We start from the raw sequence: 18122 nt of genomic DNA on the forward strand, positions 1-18122 counted from the left end.
CAGATTTAATAATGAACTTTGTCTAGGAATTCCTTTAGGATTGAATTTAATTAAGCACTTCTTCTCCTGTTTGTGCTGTTTTGACAACGAAAACTTTATGAAGAACTGATATAAATAAAGATGATGGCAGTTTATCACGCAGAGCTCACATTTCTCGAATGGGCGACGTCATGGTTGTCAACGTGGTGACAACGCTGTTTCTTCTATCCCTCATTTCAAATGGTATGTTAATTAAAAACAGATTTTTTTTAATGTAAAATTGCGTCTTTACTCTATCTGGTCGTGGTACTGTTCAAGTATCGATCATTTCCAAGATTTTTCCCTATCTTGCACTTATCAGGAAAATTCTTCCTATGTTTATGTTGGAAAAACTTCGTATATTCATTTTTAGCAAAAATATATTTCTTTCCTTCATACCTTAAGCGACTAGAAAAAATGAAAACAAAAAAAAAACGTAGTGGAACTCATAGGAACATTTCGCCTAAGACCGTACAAGACATATAATTTGAATGTTTTCTTCAAAATTAATAAAATAACAAAGTGCTGATGGTGATAAAATCATTTCTTAGAATAATTTTACAAATATTTAATTTCTTTACTTATTGAAAACAACGATATTTCATGTCTGTAACTATGATCACTGTCATAGCATAATTTCATTCAGTCATTTTCTGCCCGTTCTCTTTTTTTTCTCTATTCATCAATCCCATTCCTACACAAGTAGCGAAAATTCACTGTTGAATTCCTTGTTCATCCAACCACGTAATGCATTATGTATTGTCGAATTTTCTGGAAGTTTCCTGAATCTTCTTTTGGAGGGAAGGTTAGAAAGAACGTTGAATTTCGATTTCTTCGGCCTGTTTGAGGAGTTTCAGACAGGTTTGCTGGAGAATAAGTGAGTTTATTTTTAAAAAAAAATTAAAAATTTCTTAATTTACTGGTTTCCTCCATTTTTGAGATATTAGCGCTAGGTGAAATATTTCTGGATGAAAATCCTCAAAAAAATCAATTTCAATCCTAACAGGGTTATCAAAGGGAAACGACTAAAAACATGATCCATTTACTCGACTAATATTTAATATTTACTTGATTTTATTTACTTTTTATTGATTTTGATTTAAAAAATGCACACTTTATATTCGGCTCAGCAAAAAATCAAAGTCCACGTAGAATTTTGCACATAAGAATTTGATTTGAAAATTACATTGAGAGAAATGTGGATCGTTCAATGTCATTGTTTCTTGACATTTGCACAAACATTTACGATGCTTAATCGTTGCATCGATTTCATTTCTGGAGTCGTTCAGCTAATCCAGAACGAACCACATAAAATGACTTAGCAACACTTCAAATGCAGACTATATTTTATAGATTTTTTTTAATATTTTAACTGCTATGGACGTTGTCTATAAAATATCCATGTAAGGTTTAGGGTTCATACTAATTTTTTGGTGTATATTTTTTTTCTCAACGAAACTACAGCACTGTTCCGAGTGGCATCGCTTACGTCAATATTGGAATGAACTTTTATCAGTTCAGAACATGTGTTGTCACCATTAAAAGAAAAAAAATGATATCTTTATTAGGATGAGGGAAAGAACGTTCAAGGAACGTGAACGTCAATCGAACAGTCATCAGTTTTTTTTGTGTCATATGACTGTGATTTTGGAAGACTAACGAGACTAAAGCAGAACGGAGGTAAACCACTGATTTATGGATGTAACTCCTCAATAGTTACGAATCATTGAGATAGGAGCGAAATTCCATGGATTCAGGGAATAGAGCGGATTCGGTGAAAAAAAGTAGAATAAACGACAAAAAATATATTAAATTAAACAGTAACTGCTTAGTTAGATGAGAAAAATTTCGTTCTAAAAATTCAAATTTAAATGTTTTAAATTGTAATTTTTAACAGATTAGAAAAATGCATAACTATAGCTCCTACCTCAAATACGGTATTTTTAGCCCAGTTCAAAAATATAATCGGTTCTCATCCTATCGTAGTTCCCGATGATCATCCAAGTGCGACCACAACTAGTGACGGGTGAGTCAGATTTCCTGATTTCATCACGTGAATATTTTAATGTGAAACTCGAAAAAAAAAATTGAAATATGATAAATGATAAAATTCAAAGAAAAAATTTAGAAGCTTTAAGTACAACCTCTCCGTCACGTTACCGGATGTTATATCGGTGACACAGTACTATGTGAGAATTCAACCTTACTATCCCGCTCCAGAGATCAAATATCGTCCTGGTCGGTATTAACATTTAATGTTTTACTTTTAACATTTTAGGAAATAAATTCGAGAATTTCAGATAAAAATATGACATTTGATGGTAGGATAGCAATGTCAATAGTTGTCAAAAAACCAACATCTGTATTCACGTTGAACGTTCATAATCTCAATATTATATCCTTAAAGTTGACGGATATTCTCCAACGACCAGTAGCAGTGGCTGGAGCAAGTTAGTTTAATTCGAGTACTCTTCCTTTAATGATCTATTCAATTAAAATATGGACTCTTTTTGCCAGAATGAAAAAGTCCCAAATGAACTCCTCATTTTCCTCAAATCGGCATTAAATTCCATTAAATTCACAGTTTTAATATTAATAGTTGAGGTTTTTTGTGTTCTACCGAAATGTTAAAGATATTTTTGAAATAATCATTATATATATATATATATTTATCCAACAATTAAAAATTAGATTCATTTAATTACAATTCAATTCAATTACAATTAGAAATCCTATTCATTCCCCTAATATTATCAACGACAATAAATCAATTCCATCAAAACAAACCAGTTTTAATTCTATTATTGTTGTGTTAGATTTTGTAAAATTCTGGACCATTCCTTAGAGATTTTTCAGAACATTGAATTTCGTTTCAATCCTTAATTTACTCTTAACCAACTGTTTTCAGTTTCGTTGAAAATGGTGCTCATTTTGAGATGATTTTTTTTTGAAAAAAAACCGTTCCAAACCTTTTTATTCCAACAAATTTTTTCTTTGAAGGAATGGACGAAAAAACCCATCAATTCTTCATTAATTTTGCTGATCAAAAACAAGCTGGTACCGTATTAATTCTTGCCATGGAATATACTGGTCGTATAAACAATTACTTCGATGGTGGCCTATATTATTCCTACTATATGGATCTCAACGGAGGACTGCAGTATGTTATTTTTCAAAATCTCTATTGATTTTTGAAAAATAAAAAAAAATTTAGTTGGATGGTTTCTACACAGTTAGCCGCATTTGCTGCACGTTCAGTTTTTCCATGTTTGGATGAACCGTCATATAAAGCGGTAAACAAGGGGATGAAGTGGATTTTTTCGGATTTAAGAGGAGTACTAATATTTATTTGTTTGCAGATATTTAGTATAGAATTAGTATATCCATCATCACATGTGCCATTAGCAAATATGATGGAAGAAAAGACAATCGAATTGAAGTACGTTTGAGAAACAAAAATCAGGATTATTTTCCTCAAATTAACCGTTGATTTTAAGAAATGGATGGTCAAGAGTGATATTTAAACCTACTCCACTCATGTCAACTTATCTTGTTGCGTTCACTATAGGTCCATATGTATCATCTAAAATAACTAACCAAGATGGTACATTGGTAAGTACTGTATTCCAACGCATAAGATTTTTTCTGTTATCCATAGCTCCTCAGAAAAAGGCAACGGATCAGACCGGTTTGGCTGTTCTAAAATTTAAAAAAAAAATTAAATTAAATTAAATTAAAAATTTACAGTTCATTAACTCTAACCTTTATCTCTCTGGACAGATATGATGTCACGAGAAAGATCAACGCACGCGACCGCACGCTTAGGTCGTACGGCGGCACCATAGAGTTCTTAAATCATGTCAAGAATCGTATTTTACAGCTGGATTTCGGACCACTTTGAAAAAAAAACGTTATCTTAATTTTTTAAAAGTAACAGTTATAGCCAATAAGTCTCTTTGTAATTTTTATCACCTGACGTGGAAAAAATTGCCGAATGAAAATGTTTACCCCTCTGTCAGTGTTGTTGCGTCACAGGACTATAATCCACGGGTACGCACGATCGGATTCACTTATCTTTCCTTCACGTCACTTTCTTATCGCTATGTAACTGCAAAAAAATGGAAAAAAAATTCAACATGTGAAAGATCTAATTTTTTTACTAACTATCTAATCTACAAAATACAGATGCACCTTCAGTATTATATATTTTAAAAAACAAGGTCTAAATGAAAAACATTCTAAAACCACTTAAAAAAATTAGACGTCCGAAAAAAAGGAATAATAAACAAATTCTTATACCGTAGTCCGATGAAAAGCGAAAGAGTTTATATTTCCCTCTATAATTTTTCTTACAGTAATCAGATCAGGTTAAGGTTTAAAGTTAAAAAAAAACCGAATTGAGGTCCGCGCATGGGGATGGAAAGGACAGGAAGAATTCCTGAATTTCGCGGCAGAAACTGCTGGAGAATGTTTGTATCAAATGGGTCTCTATACGGAAATCAAATTCCCGCTGGAAAAATGCGGTTTGTTAGCGAATTTTCTGGAGGAAAAATTATTTAAAAATATTAATTTTTGATGATACGAACGTATACAGATCATCTCGGTCAACCACAATTTGCTGCTGGTGCAATGGAAAATTTCGGTCTAGTCATGTATAAATATCAGTTTGTTGCCTATAATCCTAATGTAAGATATCACTAGAAATGTATGGATTTTCAGGATAAAATTAGTATGTTTAGACAATGACTACGATAGACAAAGTGGAAGCGGCAAGAGTTATTTGTCATGAAGTTTCTCATCAGGTGAGCTTAGTTTTGAAGATTTCCTAAAGCCTGAGAGATTCCCCTCAACCTTACTAATGCTACCTCATTCAGTGGTTCGGCGACTTAGTCTCACCCAAGTACTGGGACGATCTTTTCCTAAATGAGGGATTTGCAACGTATTTTATGAGAATTGCAATGGCAAAAGCTTTTCCAGCAGAAGCATCCTTTGTGGTAACTATGAGTTCTTCATTTATACAAACAAAAACAAAAAATAATTCCCAAAATTTTCGAGTTTCAGGATGCTGAAGTCTTAAGGGTGGATCGTGAAAAAGCGTTGAAGCTAGACGGTAGTGCTTCAACACATCCGTTGATCACCTTAGAAGGGCCATTTTTCGATGGTTTGTTATTTTTTATCGTTTAGTGGAAGCTCAGAAAACTTTATTTTTATACTTAAGAAATTATTTATTATTAAATTTTTTATTTATTATATCTCATAATAGGTGATTTTGAATACATTTTGTAGTCTAATACACATGAACTAATGTAAAATTATAATATTGAGCAGAGAAAAATAAAATTTTAGCAAAAAAGTGTTCAGTTGTTGTCCACTGTTTTTTCTGGAAAATATGTGTATAGCTAATATAATTTTTTACGTATATTTTTAGGCATAACGTACCAAAAAGGAGCGATGTTACTTCGATTAATTTCGGATGTGATGGGTGCTGATGTATTCCGAAATGGTTTACAACAATATCTTAATTCCTACAAGTATAGCACCGCTACACATTTGGATTTGTATTCAAAGTTGAACGAGATAAGCCTTAAATTTCAACAATTATTATATTATCCATGATAAATCCATGGATAATTTAGGCCGCTAGAAAAAATAACATCACCGGTTGGGATGACTCCCTCGATCTTCGCGTCCTCATGAATCCTTATTTTCATCAGACCAGCTATCCTATTATAAATGTTAATATGGATAAAAATACTTTTGTAATGACTCAAGAACCGTTCAACGGTACCTATTTTTTTTTAAAGAGAGCTTTAGCTACCTTTCTAATGTAATCCTTACGAATTTTCCAGAAATATCCACTAAACTCCCGGCAAAATGGAACTATACTTGGATTATACCTCTTCGAGTTGCTCAGAACAGCAAGGTAGACGATCGAATATACTGGATGGTGCCTGAAGAAATGAAAGGTAGCGGCGCATGATCATATTTTTCGTTTTTTTTTTTTAAAGATTATCGACGTCAGCCGCTATTTAGTCGAATGTTAAATGAGTTCAAGCTTTTTTTCCTCAAAATTTCATGAAAAGACTGATAAGAGCCGTATTAGCTGGCAAAAATTATATACAAAGTAAAATATATAATCCTTACAAGTGGTTTTTATTCGCCCGAACTGGTCGTTAGCCATTCAAGGATAGCAAAACTTGCTAAGTCCTCCCGCCAGAGGTCCCCTCATCCATACGTCCAAGGTACCTGCTCGAATCGCTCATCCTGGGTCAGGTTGTTCAGTCAAACTCTGATTACTGTCGCTCTACTGTACCGTTCTGGGCTTGGGAAAAGGATTTTCCATGAGGATTTCACATTTTTTTTGGCACGAAAACGACGTATCAACGAATCGCACGAGTTTGCTTAAAAAAACCAACTTCGTTATACTTTTATGTATTTATACGAGCAAATTTTAAAATTTACCTATTGGTTCTTGTCAGCTTGTCTTTTCTTATCTTTTCGGCCCCACCCAGTTAGCCCGGGTACCTCCTGAGCGCCCCCCAACCCCCGTGCGGATGTGTGCTGGTACGAAACCCACATGAATCGCGCGTGGATCGATGACACTCGATCGATAACTACTGCAGTCGGATTTCTAAACGTGGTAGACGGGTACCCATGTTTCCAAACAAATTTCGATCCTCTACGCCTTTCAACATCTCAAGAAATCATATCCAGAAAGGGAATAGGATTGATCCGAGTAGAAAACGCATTGACAATAAGTTGATCGAATGTAGGTCATGTTATTCTCAGGCACAAGAGGCAATATAACTCATAATGAGTCAGGTCGTAAGATATAGATACAAAAAATATGTTTATTCTAAACATAAATTTACTCTCCTTGTCGAAACGTTAGCCGAATAAAAAAATTTCACCTAAACCTCGTTGGCACAACAAGAAAACATAAATGTAAATTTACTCTATTTTAAAAATAAATTCAATTTAACATAATTCTTCTAAACATTTAATTATTCATTTATTTATTACGTTCAATTATGCGTCAGAATGAACTAAAACAGAAATGAAATGGAAATATATAGAAAGATAGAAAAGAGGACATATGAGGTAGTCGTTGAAGTCTTTTCTGGAGTAATTCATTAGAATAGTGCTCAATAACGTTACGTAAAGCTTGGGGAGGAAAATAAAGTAAATCCATAACAACGATATTATTAACGAACAAACAAATTAATCATGTTCCAGGAAATCGAAATATCCGCTTGCCCCTGAAAAAATATGCAATTTTCATCCGTTTGTTAAAAATCCTGCAAATATACAATAAAAAACATTTTCAACATATATATCTCAACAAATCCTATGCACTTATGTTTTACTGTGATCTCATCCTGGCATACTGGTAATTACATCCAGTAAGCGCTCAGAGGCTCTGTAACGTCCTCGGTTTTCAGTCATAACTCATTTTTATAGGACTATAGGAGGTTTGAGAGGAATAACCACCAATTATTTCGATTTTTCAAGGATTTCACAAAGAAAACAACGCCAAGATATTGGTCGTTTGAAAAAATCGATTGCATTCATGGCCTACAGCCGCCCAAGCAAACTTCAGAACTAGGGATAAGTGCATGAGTTTCTGGAATAGAATTTCTCCGGATCTCAAGAATAGGGAGCAACTAAAATTTAGCTCCACTCGATAACTATAGATATCTTCTAAGTTAATAAAAAAAATTAAAAATTGCAACCTTGTACCTACACGAGCGATAATTGATCTTTCACAAGGCTCTCTGGATGAGAAGAGGACCAACCAGTGTACTTAAAGAGGTAAAGTCTTGTCTTCAACAAAAAAAAACAAAGAAGAGAGAGAAAAAATAAAAAAAATAGAAAGAAAACCAAGAAACTTGACGAAATCAGGTTAATATGAGGAGGAACTGCACTACGTGTGTGGCCGTGCATCCCGAATTTGACCTAATGCTGAGCGATCCTCGGAGAGGTCAAAAGAATTCTATCGATCTTTTTTCGTACATTAGTCAATTTCCTTTTTTTGTACGTTATAAGAAAATCTTCCAGATTTTCTCCAGTAAATTTTTCGTCTTTGTTTTCTTTTTTTTTTGTTTTTATTGTGTAAAAAACAATCCGTAGGTGATGGTAAGTTCAGTTTTCCAACCGATATAATGGAAATCCGCGAGTTTTCCCGCCGCTAATGTTTTTTTGACATTTTCAAAGTATTTTTAAATGTTTTGAATTTTTTCTATCTACAACATGATTATAGTACGTTTGAGGTCGTATGTAAGTGAAAATCCACCGTCGTTTTCTCCGTTCGTTTCGTTTTACGGAACGTTACGTTACTTACGTGAAAAACTGCTAAAAAATTTTATAGATCCATTGGAAAAGAAGTTAAAATCAGAAAATACTTGGACTATCGTTTCCTACACGTCTGCAACGTATGGAAGGCAAGTTTTTCTATTATAATTCAATTTTTGTTAGATACTTTTTTTAAAAAAAGAAATCTAACTAAAACATGTTTTTTTTTAATTCTGATTATCCTGTTTTCGATCGATTCATTTTGTGTTTGATTCCAGAATTTTCTACGACGATGATAGCCTCAATTCATTGCTGAAAAAGATGAACGAGACGGATATTCCGGTGGGAGTGAAAATAACACTTCTTGAAGATGAAATCGCATTGATTGAGTTAGTTCAGGGACTTTTTTTTCGGGAATCAATTTTTTTAGACATCACGTTCCTCACGTGAAATCGAATATTTCTGGATTTTTCAGGCGTCAAAAAAGCGCGAATCAATCATACACATTCAATCGTCTTCTGAACACTCTGGTCTCAGTCTTTAATACCACATCAAATGATGACCTTACGTTTGCGCTTACGGACATTGCGTTACCACAGTTGGAGTTTTTTGCCAGCCTTCTTCGCGATTCCATCGATGCTCCACTGATCAACGTAAGATCATGTACAATTTATCGGGATCGATACACGTATTGTACAGAACAACTTTGAGTCGCTGTTCCCCTCAAAATAGATTAGTGGAGCAAGTCGGGCGCGTGTCGCGATTGTCTTGAGCAGCACAAACATCAAAAACTATTAATTTGAGATACTTCTGCAGGAGTTTATACCAGAAATTTCAGAAACTTTTCGAGAAAATCTTTGAACACATCTACAAACATGGACTGTGGGAGGAATCAACTTCTTGGGACACAAGGTTAGGATGATGTGCTCATCATTTTTTGTTATTTCACCTAGAATTTTTTTTATTAATTAATAAATAAATCTTAATTCCAGCGCATTAAAGAACATTTTCCTACCATACGCAGTCAAATACAATATCGGAGATGCATCAGAAAAAGCTCTGAACATATTTCACGATATCGTTAGGAATTGTGAAGGCAGTGTGAACGGATCTTCTTGGTGTACTGGGTGAGTTACCATAAAATATTGCGAAATTACGGATTTGCAATTAATTGATCAATTAAGCTTTATTGAAAATTATTTATGCGAAATATTTAATTAGTAGCGAAAGAAACTGATTTCTAACAGCGAGAAAATCAGATCCTAGTTCACTACTGAGATCCAGTGCGGATAGGCGTGTCGCAACCTCGGCTGTGATTGGCTGGAGCCTCTTGATCATGTCGGAACATTTGAGAACAATAAAAACTCAGTAACAGATCTGGTTCCTGTCCTGAAAACATCCAATGACTTTTCTTCCCATTGAAATAATGAAGATACCAAAATTAGAATAAATCTAAAATATGCAAAAAATAAAATAGTAAACAAAAAAAGTAAAATAAAAAACATCTGTAAAAACCTGCAGAAACGTCTGTGGATTTACACTATTATTTCATCCGCAAGAGGAAGAAGAAAGTAACTGAAGGAAGAATACGGTAATTTACCTTCTTCCTTATGGGATCATCACAAATATACGATATCTTTGTTGATTATATCTCTCAAAATCATTCGGAATTACACTTTTTTCTCTGTTCTCTTGGAATTTTTATCCAGAAAATTTCATCCGCGTATCTAAATCTTATTCAGATTCTCGACCGATATTCATCGTGCTGTTTATTGTGCTGCAGCAAAATATGATAATGATGAAGGAGGAAATTTCGGGAAGCTCAAACAATTTTATTCTGGAGAAGTGAAAGTAAATCCGTATTTCTATCAGGAATATCGTGCGCTATTGGAAGGAATGACATGTACAGAAAGAAAGGATCGACTGGACGAGTAATTTCATTTCATTGCTTTTGTTCAAATTTAATTTCATTACGTTTCCAGTACATGTGTATATGTTAGTAGAACTTTGAAAATTCTGTTCTTAGTATTATTGAACATTTCCTGGAATCTCCTCTCCAACCAGCAATAATATTTGGTTGGCTTAAAACGAATCCGAAAGCGTCAGATGCGCTCTACAATTTTTTAAATGTAATTTTTTTAACTTTTTATTCACATCTATTTGAAAGGGAAACAAAAATTACAGAAAAATTCCAACGAAGTGCTACGTTACAAAAATCTATCTGCCTACCTGGGTGCCATGATTTACAATTGGAGATCGAAGAATCGACTGGATCAGGTGTAATTTTGAAAAATTAATTTTTTTCTTCAATTTAGAAGATTTGAGATTGGTCGTTTCGTACACGTTGTTGGCTTCGTTTCTCCGTAAGTAACTCTGTAAGTAATTAGTTAATTAGTTTTATAGTTCTCTCGTTTGTATGAACGTCTATCGCCGGCCCTGAACGAGGCTCAAAAAGCTGTTTTTAAAAAACACGAAAAAATTCTCCGAGCCAATATCGAATGGTCCAGAAAGAATCTCCCGCTCGTAATGAGGTGGATGTACAACAATTTGGTTGTCATTGGAAAGGATCGCTGGGATGGAAGGTATTCACGGATCTCTCCATACTGCATATTCTTACATCCCTTGATTTGCTAATTTTTTAAGGCTTCCTGGAACAGTCAATCCAAAAAGATACAATGTCCATATTATTCCATACATACCGGGTTCGGGAAAATACGACTTTCACAGAAATCTTACTTTTGACAGCACAGTTGAGGTTGTGGGTTTCTGATAGAAGTTTTCTTTCTTAAAAATTGTGCCTTTGAATTTCAGATGATTTTTACCGTAACCCAGAACACATCGGAATTGATTTTGAATGCTCATCGTCTGCTAATCTATCCAGACACATTACAGATTTTTGCGAATGTTTTCGGAAAAAAACGTAAGGTCACCTTTTATGTTTATGCATGCTTTTTCTAATCGTGGAACAATTTTGTAGAAATCTCTACATCGAATATTGTAAAGGATTACGAAAATGGAATGATTAAAATATCGCTTATGGAGACACTAATTCCTGGAATAGAATATTCTTTGTCGGTCTCGTACACAGGTTTCATTTTTGGCGCACCACACGAGGGTGTCCTTAGCAATTATAATTTCTACGAATTCAATGATAAAAAAGGGTGAGCGGATGTTAATGAATTTTGAAGCTGTTGAAATGAAGAAATTGAGGTGATCACTAGTAGCATACAGTACAATTTTCAGATGGATATTCACTACGGATTTCGAAACAGGACCTGGTGTACGGTCGTTGATGGTTTGCTGTGATGAACCTTCGTACAAAGCTGTATTTAATGTTGGTAAAGTTCACCTCTAAATCCTTTTATCCACTATTTGGTTCTGGATGGACGCATGAATGCGTCTACTGGAACCAATGCAACAATATATAGCTGATTATGTCGAAAATTAATATCCTCAACTTACTGTATAAGTTACCTTGAACAAATCCTAATTAATACTCCTTTAATTCCTAATTTTCACAGCTATAAAAGAAGTAACGTGAAGAGAAACGCTACATTTTTCTTCTTTATTTATTTGTTTATATATTTATTCACATACACCAATGGTGCACCAGAAAAGAAAGATAAAAAAAATGGAACACACTTTGTCTGGGTCAGAGAATCTTACGAACAAAAAGAAACTACAAACTTTACTAAAAACGGAACCCAATTTAATGTCAGAGAAAAGCTGTAAAAATTAAGAAATAATTGGGGTTACCCCAAGACTTTTACCTGCCTCTGAAACCTCTGAATTGAGCATGTATTTTCCTTGAAAAGTAAAAAAAAGCTTTGACCAATTCCATCAAATGTGTAAAAAAGAAGATTTTTTTTTCAAGATTTCTGTGAAACATGCTGCAGACATGGTGGCTTTATCCAACACGATGAATACAGGCACTGTAGTGTTAAAAGATGGATGGGCAGTTACGACATTCCAGAAAACTCCTGAGATGGTAAGCTGTTGCCTTTTTTATTCGGATTATTATACTTGAGACAGAAGGAGATGCAAAATCTGTTTTGACAGTGTCCAAACGGTTGAATGCATTGGGATAACCCTAGAGAGAGAGGTAACGTTTGGAAAGCATAGAAATGCATGCGTTGCAGCAGATGCGTCGCGGCAGATGCGTCACGGTCAGGCGGCTGAACACGTTTGGGGACGAGCATGTATGATAAGGGGATGGGAGACGGTGAGAAGGTATCCGTATGATGTGCCGCAGCGTTTTCTGGAAGCAAATTAGTGTCGATAATTGCATCGAGCGGCTCCAGACAGTGCCATAATCTCTGCCGCAGCCTCACCGCTGCTCTTGCGTTACGTCTTACGGACGTCACGGCCATACTGATCTCTCCGCGTATTTCGTCGCGGCTGCAGGCATTACGATACGCAGTTTGAACTGAACAAGAAAGAAAGGTGCATGATGGCAGAAGTTATTTAGACCCTGTATAAAACAGAATTGTTTAAGAGCTACGGATAAGCTCTTATCTATAAGTGATCAATAAATATACATTCTTCAGTCATCTTACCTGGTAGCTATTTGTGTTGGACATTTCGGATCACTTTCCACCGTATCTAAGAGTGGAGTTCTAGTAAGAGTATTTTCATGGACAGGAATGGAACGATACGCGGATTTCTCAGTGAAGGTAAAATTTCACAGTTCGATTTTTTTCTAAAAATAAATAAATAAAAATTTCGCTTGAAAAAAAACTCATACGAATGCTTAAGTTTATGGCTGGTGCAGTTGACTTCATGAGCGAATACTTTGACCACAAATTCCCATTGAGTAAGCTTGGTAGGTTTTTTTTTTCTCAAAAATAAGATTTTTTCAATCTGAGAGAATACCAATCAATAATTATCTCAAGCATAATTTTTTCTGCTTAAATTTATCCATTTTTTAGTTCTATTCAAACGGTAGTTATTCACAGATATGGTAGCCCTTCCACAACATTCCGAGCCATCCGCAATGGAAAATTGGGGCCTCATCCTTGGGAAGTTAGTTTCAGTGTTAATCTTTCTATAAATCTTAAAGTCATCTAGGATTTGTTTGTATTTTGCTCTTTTAGTTACCATTTACTTATGGTTGATGTGGATTATGCTGACGTTAATACTCTTTTCACTGTTGCTAACACTGTTGCTCATGAAGTTGTGCATCAGGTTTGCGAAAAAAAAAATCCTGGAAACAGTGTGTGCTCATCGTATGCATTGTTTATTTTCGGTGTTTAGTGGTTCGGTGATTTGGTCACGATGAAATGGTGGACAGAATCCTTCCTAAGTGAAGGATTCGCCCAGTATTTTTCTGCAAATGCAGTGAATTATACAGTTCCTGAACAACAGGATTACGTGATAGTAAGTATAGTGGATTACGAAAATTTATTGATTTTTTAACAAAACTTAGAAGAGTTCGGAGCAAATTTGGTAGTAAATATAACAAATATGTTATATGAAATTTGGCAAGGTGTCGTGTGCATAACTTTCGAACTTTTTATAACTTTTTAGGCCCCAGAATAGTTATTTTTGTAGAATTCTGATTATTGGAACTCTATGCGATATTTTATATTTTTCCACTTGAAACTGATCAAGAAATTTATCTTCTGCTGCTAAAAATCTAGCTCAAATTTTCCTAAATTTTTTTTAACAATTTTAGAATTTTACTCGATTTAAAACAATGATAGATGCGATGCTGGACGATTGTGATGAAGAATCATCAGTGTCAGTTATTTCGGAGGAAGGTGAAATATTAAGTCCAACAGTTTATTTGAAGGTCAGGATTAGAAATCAAGAAGAAAAAAATTTGAAGAGATTATACAAAATTATTATTTTATAGAAAATCAAATATTAAGGGAAGCACTTTATTGAATACTCTATGGAATGTTCTTTCGCCAAAAACACTTCAAAAAGGTCTTCGCAAGTATATCTCTCGGAACGCATACGGTAACGCAGATGTTAGTCAATTATGGGCGGCGCTGACAGAGGTACGAGAATCCCCGGAAGAATCCTTTACTTCTCTTTTGAAACGTTATCGATTTACTCTGATCATTTTCGAATTTTCCCCTTCTTTGTTTCCCATTTTAGGCATGCGAAGAAGATGGTGTGAAGGGATGGGACGGCAAGCCTCTTGACGTAGCAACGTTTATGAAATCGTGGATAACAGAGGTAATATGCGTGGATTTTGGTCATGGATTTCTTCCAGTTCACCATAGAAAAATGGATATTCATGAACAATCTAACAGAATCCAGAAAAAATTGCTACTATAACCTGATAATTTTGCAAAACTATCCAGGTAGTAAACATTAGTGGAAGTTTCTCACAGATTTTTATATTTAATAGTAGAGTCATTATCATTACTAATCCAGAAGTTAAGGATAGAGGTGATCATCTGCTTTTTTTTGCTTTTTTTGGTTTTTCCTTCAATCAAAACTTCTTCGACATTTCAAAATAACGAATTCTTCTAGAAATCGTTTCCAATCCTAAAAGTTACTGCTGAAGAGAATGGAAGGATTTCTTACATCCAAGAATCTTGCCTTAAAGAGAATACAACTTGGTATATTCCTGTTTTTAGTACAAACAAAACAAATGAAGGTACATTACCGTGAAGTAGCGAAAAATTAAGAAATACAAGAAAAGTACGCATTTTTTAAATGCAGATTTTAATTGGTTTTACGGAAAAAATGGTACATCTCCGGCATGGTCACCGTCTCAACCTCTAACAAGGATTGACAACGTTCGAGGCGTCGTGCGTTATCCTGATTCAATAAAATTTCTCCTAAATTTTATCGCATATAATTATAATTTTTAGAACTTATTACGCCTCTATTATGATAAAATGACATTCCCATCGATGGCACGAAATATCCAAGTTGTTAAGGATGAGGCGACCCAGGGAGCGATTCTTAAAGATGCATGGTTCTTCGTTTCGTAAGTAATAGATGGTATTTTTGAGCAGCTGACAAAATTCTCAACATCAACAGATTCATTTCTAGGAAAGGTGATTACACATGGAAAAATTTTCTGGATATTGTGAATGTTATCGAATGGAGGGAAAGTCCCATTATTTGGTATATTGGATTGGAATTTATTCAGGACATGTATCGATCATTCCGTTTTCATAAGGATTTGCCAATGGTTGTTGTGAGTTCGTTGACCTCTATCGTGGAGAAATGCTATGAAATGAGCATCTTAAGAGTTATCTCTCGTTTTCAAAGCTTTTTTCAAAGTTTATCCGAGAGTGAGAGGGATGGTTTCCAGAAAACCAGAGAAAGTTTCTGCGACTAAAATCGAGAGGATGAGTAAATGAAGAATAATTATATTTACAGCACTGGTCTTATGGGACGAACAAATCAGAAGGAGCCCAAAAATAGATTTTTTATTTTATTACTTATATTTAATATATTACTATTTACTTATAATATAAGGTAATACAGATAATATTAGAATATTTACTTATTCTTGAAATATTTTATCATCATTTATTTTTTGAAAATTCCCCACCGATCACTGTACAAAATCCAGCATCTTAAGATCCGTATTTGAAGACAGTGATCGGAGGTACTTCTTCCCTTGTTACCTTCTTTTCAATGACGGATAGGGTTCAGGAAGTATGGGATAAAATTGTATGAAGTGGATTACATCACTTTTACGAGTGTAACACGTTGCTTTGTCGGATAAATTCCTGATCACTCTAGTGCTCCTGAACCATTTAACTTCTAGAGAGTTTTGAGGAATTCTCCTCTTTGTTATCATACTCACAAACTAGGTTTCTACACCTATTCACTGCTGGAAAAAAAAAAAACTCAAAGTAGGGAATTTTTCGAATTCTGCGTGAAGACTACAAAATCATACGTTCTTACGTTTTAAATATACATCCAAGGTCATCTCCTGGATCTCTCGAGTTGGATGGGAAAGTAGGCGGAGGTATCAGAAGCCCGTCAGTGATTATTACCTCAGGAGAAACCTGACCTCATTCGACGCACTATTTGCACTCTTCCAATCAGTTTCATTGTTTGAGGGGAAAATTTTCTTATCGTATCGCAGCATTATCTTCTTTTTTTCAGGATTATTTAGTTTCAATTTCGGAGCGGACATATCTTGCTGTAGGTCGCTCAGCGAAACCAAGCCCTAATTGGGGTGAACGGTATGTGCGTCAGCGTACCGTAACCGGTGCTGTTGAGCTTTTCTCGGAAAGCTCATGTTCCAGAAGTGTCGGCGGAGTGATTAATGAATGGATGTGTCGGTTTAATAACAGTGATTGTCTTAGTACTGCTAACAAACAATTTATTAAATTTATTCGTGAATGTGGAAAATCATATTCTGGAACTGGAAAATGTGTTGGGTTAGTTGAAAAAAATTATCTTGACAGTAGAATTTCATGTTATGATTCTAGATTTTTTTGTTCTAATCAATATTTTCATCAGAGTTATTCCTGATTTTCGACGAACAATGTACTGTTATGGTCTTAAACAGAATTCAAAACGTCATACTACTGTATATTCTCTCTATAAATATTTCGAGAAGAATTTAATCTACTTTGATCGAGACGGTGAAAGATTACTTTATGCTCTTTCATGTCTTAACGACACTCAATTACTGGAAAGGTATGTGATTTCAATTTTTCTCTTCTTTTTTGAAGGATAATTCACTATATCTCTCTACTTTATGATCTTTCATTCCTTTGTTGAAGAAATCCCGCTTTTTTCGTTAAAGATATCTCCGTCGTTCACTTTCTGGCGATTTACCTAGTACTCTGATACAGTATATTGGAGAAAATGACGTTACTGGGGAATTTCTTTATGATTTCCTACGGAACAATACCAAACAGGTAGTAATAATCACTTTAAACGCATCACTCCACGAATCTGAGGTGGTACGGATTTCAGAAGGAGTATTCGTTTACGAGATGGGAGACTACGGAGAGGGAGGTGATTCCGTCCATTTCTTGCTAATTGCCGTAAAAAACGGCCCGGAAGATGCGGCTCCGCACAAGACTGGTGCGCTCCAACCTAACCTCTTGTACAAAATGGTGCGCCAAAACGAATGAAGCCGTATCTTCCGAGTCGTTTTTTACGGCAATTAGGAAGAAATGAACGGAATCACTCCCCTCTCCGTAGTCTCCCATCCCGTATACGAAAACTCCACCTGAAATCTGCACCACCTCAGATTCGTGGGGTGATGCTTTTAATGTTTAAATTTGTTCACAATTACACGAATTAGTCTTATTTGTTTAGGTGCTAAATAGTAACATTAATTTCGAGGATTACGTGGAATCGATGACTACCGATTGGGCAACTGGAAACCAATTATTAAAGGTGAACTGAATTTTATGTGGACTTTGTGGAGTTGTAAATTTAGGTTTTTTTTTTCTTTTCAGCTGACTTCTTTCACTGCTTCTAAAGCATATAAACGTTTGAATAAAAAACATCAGGCGATCTGGCACACTGCTATTCAAACCGTCATCGAAAAACAGTCATCGCACACGTTGAAAACGGATGGAATTGTGGAATGGTTGAAAAATCACTTTGAACCATCATCCACTATTCACCCAATGGCTTAGTTCTGTTGCACAAATCTGTGAAGTTTTGATAAATATTCTTTAAATTTCTTCTTATTCAAGAAAAAAACGGAAAAAATCGAAGTCCAGATAGAAATCACCAGGGTGCAACGAACATGGTACAGTAATCGTAGTGGATAAAATTAAATAAACAACAATCTATCCGAGAAATCTCGACAGCAGCGATTACGATACACTGACGCACGTAAGAAATGAAAAACTCATAGTATTGCTGTC

General features: G+C 34.8%; 1 protein-coding gene across 2 annotated transcripts; it reads left to right on the forward strand.

Moving 5' to 3' along the window:
* Positions 1-158: 158 nt before the first annotated feature.
* On the forward strand, positions 159-17888 carry RB195_021308 (uncharacterized protein; the record flags this gene model as incomplete). Of its 2 annotated transcripts, XM_064207972.1 has the most annotated exons (49): positions 159-222; positions 1966-2044; positions 2147-2256; positions 2319-2468; positions 3019-3178; positions 3233-3311; positions 3378-3457; positions 3516-3630; positions 4421-4541; positions 4613-4704; positions 4758-4820; positions 4893-5012; positions 5080-5179; positions 5447-5549; positions 5655-5679; positions 5733-5802; positions 5868-5984; positions 8387-8459; positions 8589-8699; positions 8786-8963; positions 9149-9222; positions 9303-9437; positions 10053-10241; positions 10337-10439; positions 10495-10587; positions 10714-10892; positions 10954-11065; positions 11122-11230; positions 11288-11471; positions 11554-11644; positions 12185-12298; positions 12858-12983; positions 13066-13132; positions 13266-13332; positions 13404-13494; positions 13564-13686; positions 13985-14101; positions 14181-14312; positions 14413-14493; positions 14794-14920; positions 14986-15074; positions 15138-15256; positions 15322-15469; positions 16393-16472; positions 16536-16670; positions 16753-16932; positions 17042-17156; positions 17563-17643; positions 17706-17888. In XM_064207972.1, the coding sequence occupies 49 exons, from the start codon at positions 159-161 to the stop codon at positions 17886-17888; spliced, it is 5454 nt and encodes a 1817-aa protein (XP_064063852.1). The 2 variants fall into 2 exon arrangements, with proteins under 2 accessions (XP_064063852.1, XP_064063853.1); XM_064207971.1 differs by having other exon boundaries at positions 5447-5508; positions 5655-5802.
* Positions 17889-18122: the final 234 nt, after the last annotated feature.

The sequence above is a fragment of the Necator americanus genome, chromosome X, assembly GCF_031761385.1.
Source record: "Necator americanus strain Aroian chromosome X, whole genome shotgun sequence".
Lineage (NCBI taxonomy): Eukaryota > Metazoa > Nematoda > Chromadorea > Rhabditida > Ancylostomatidae > Necator > Necator americanus.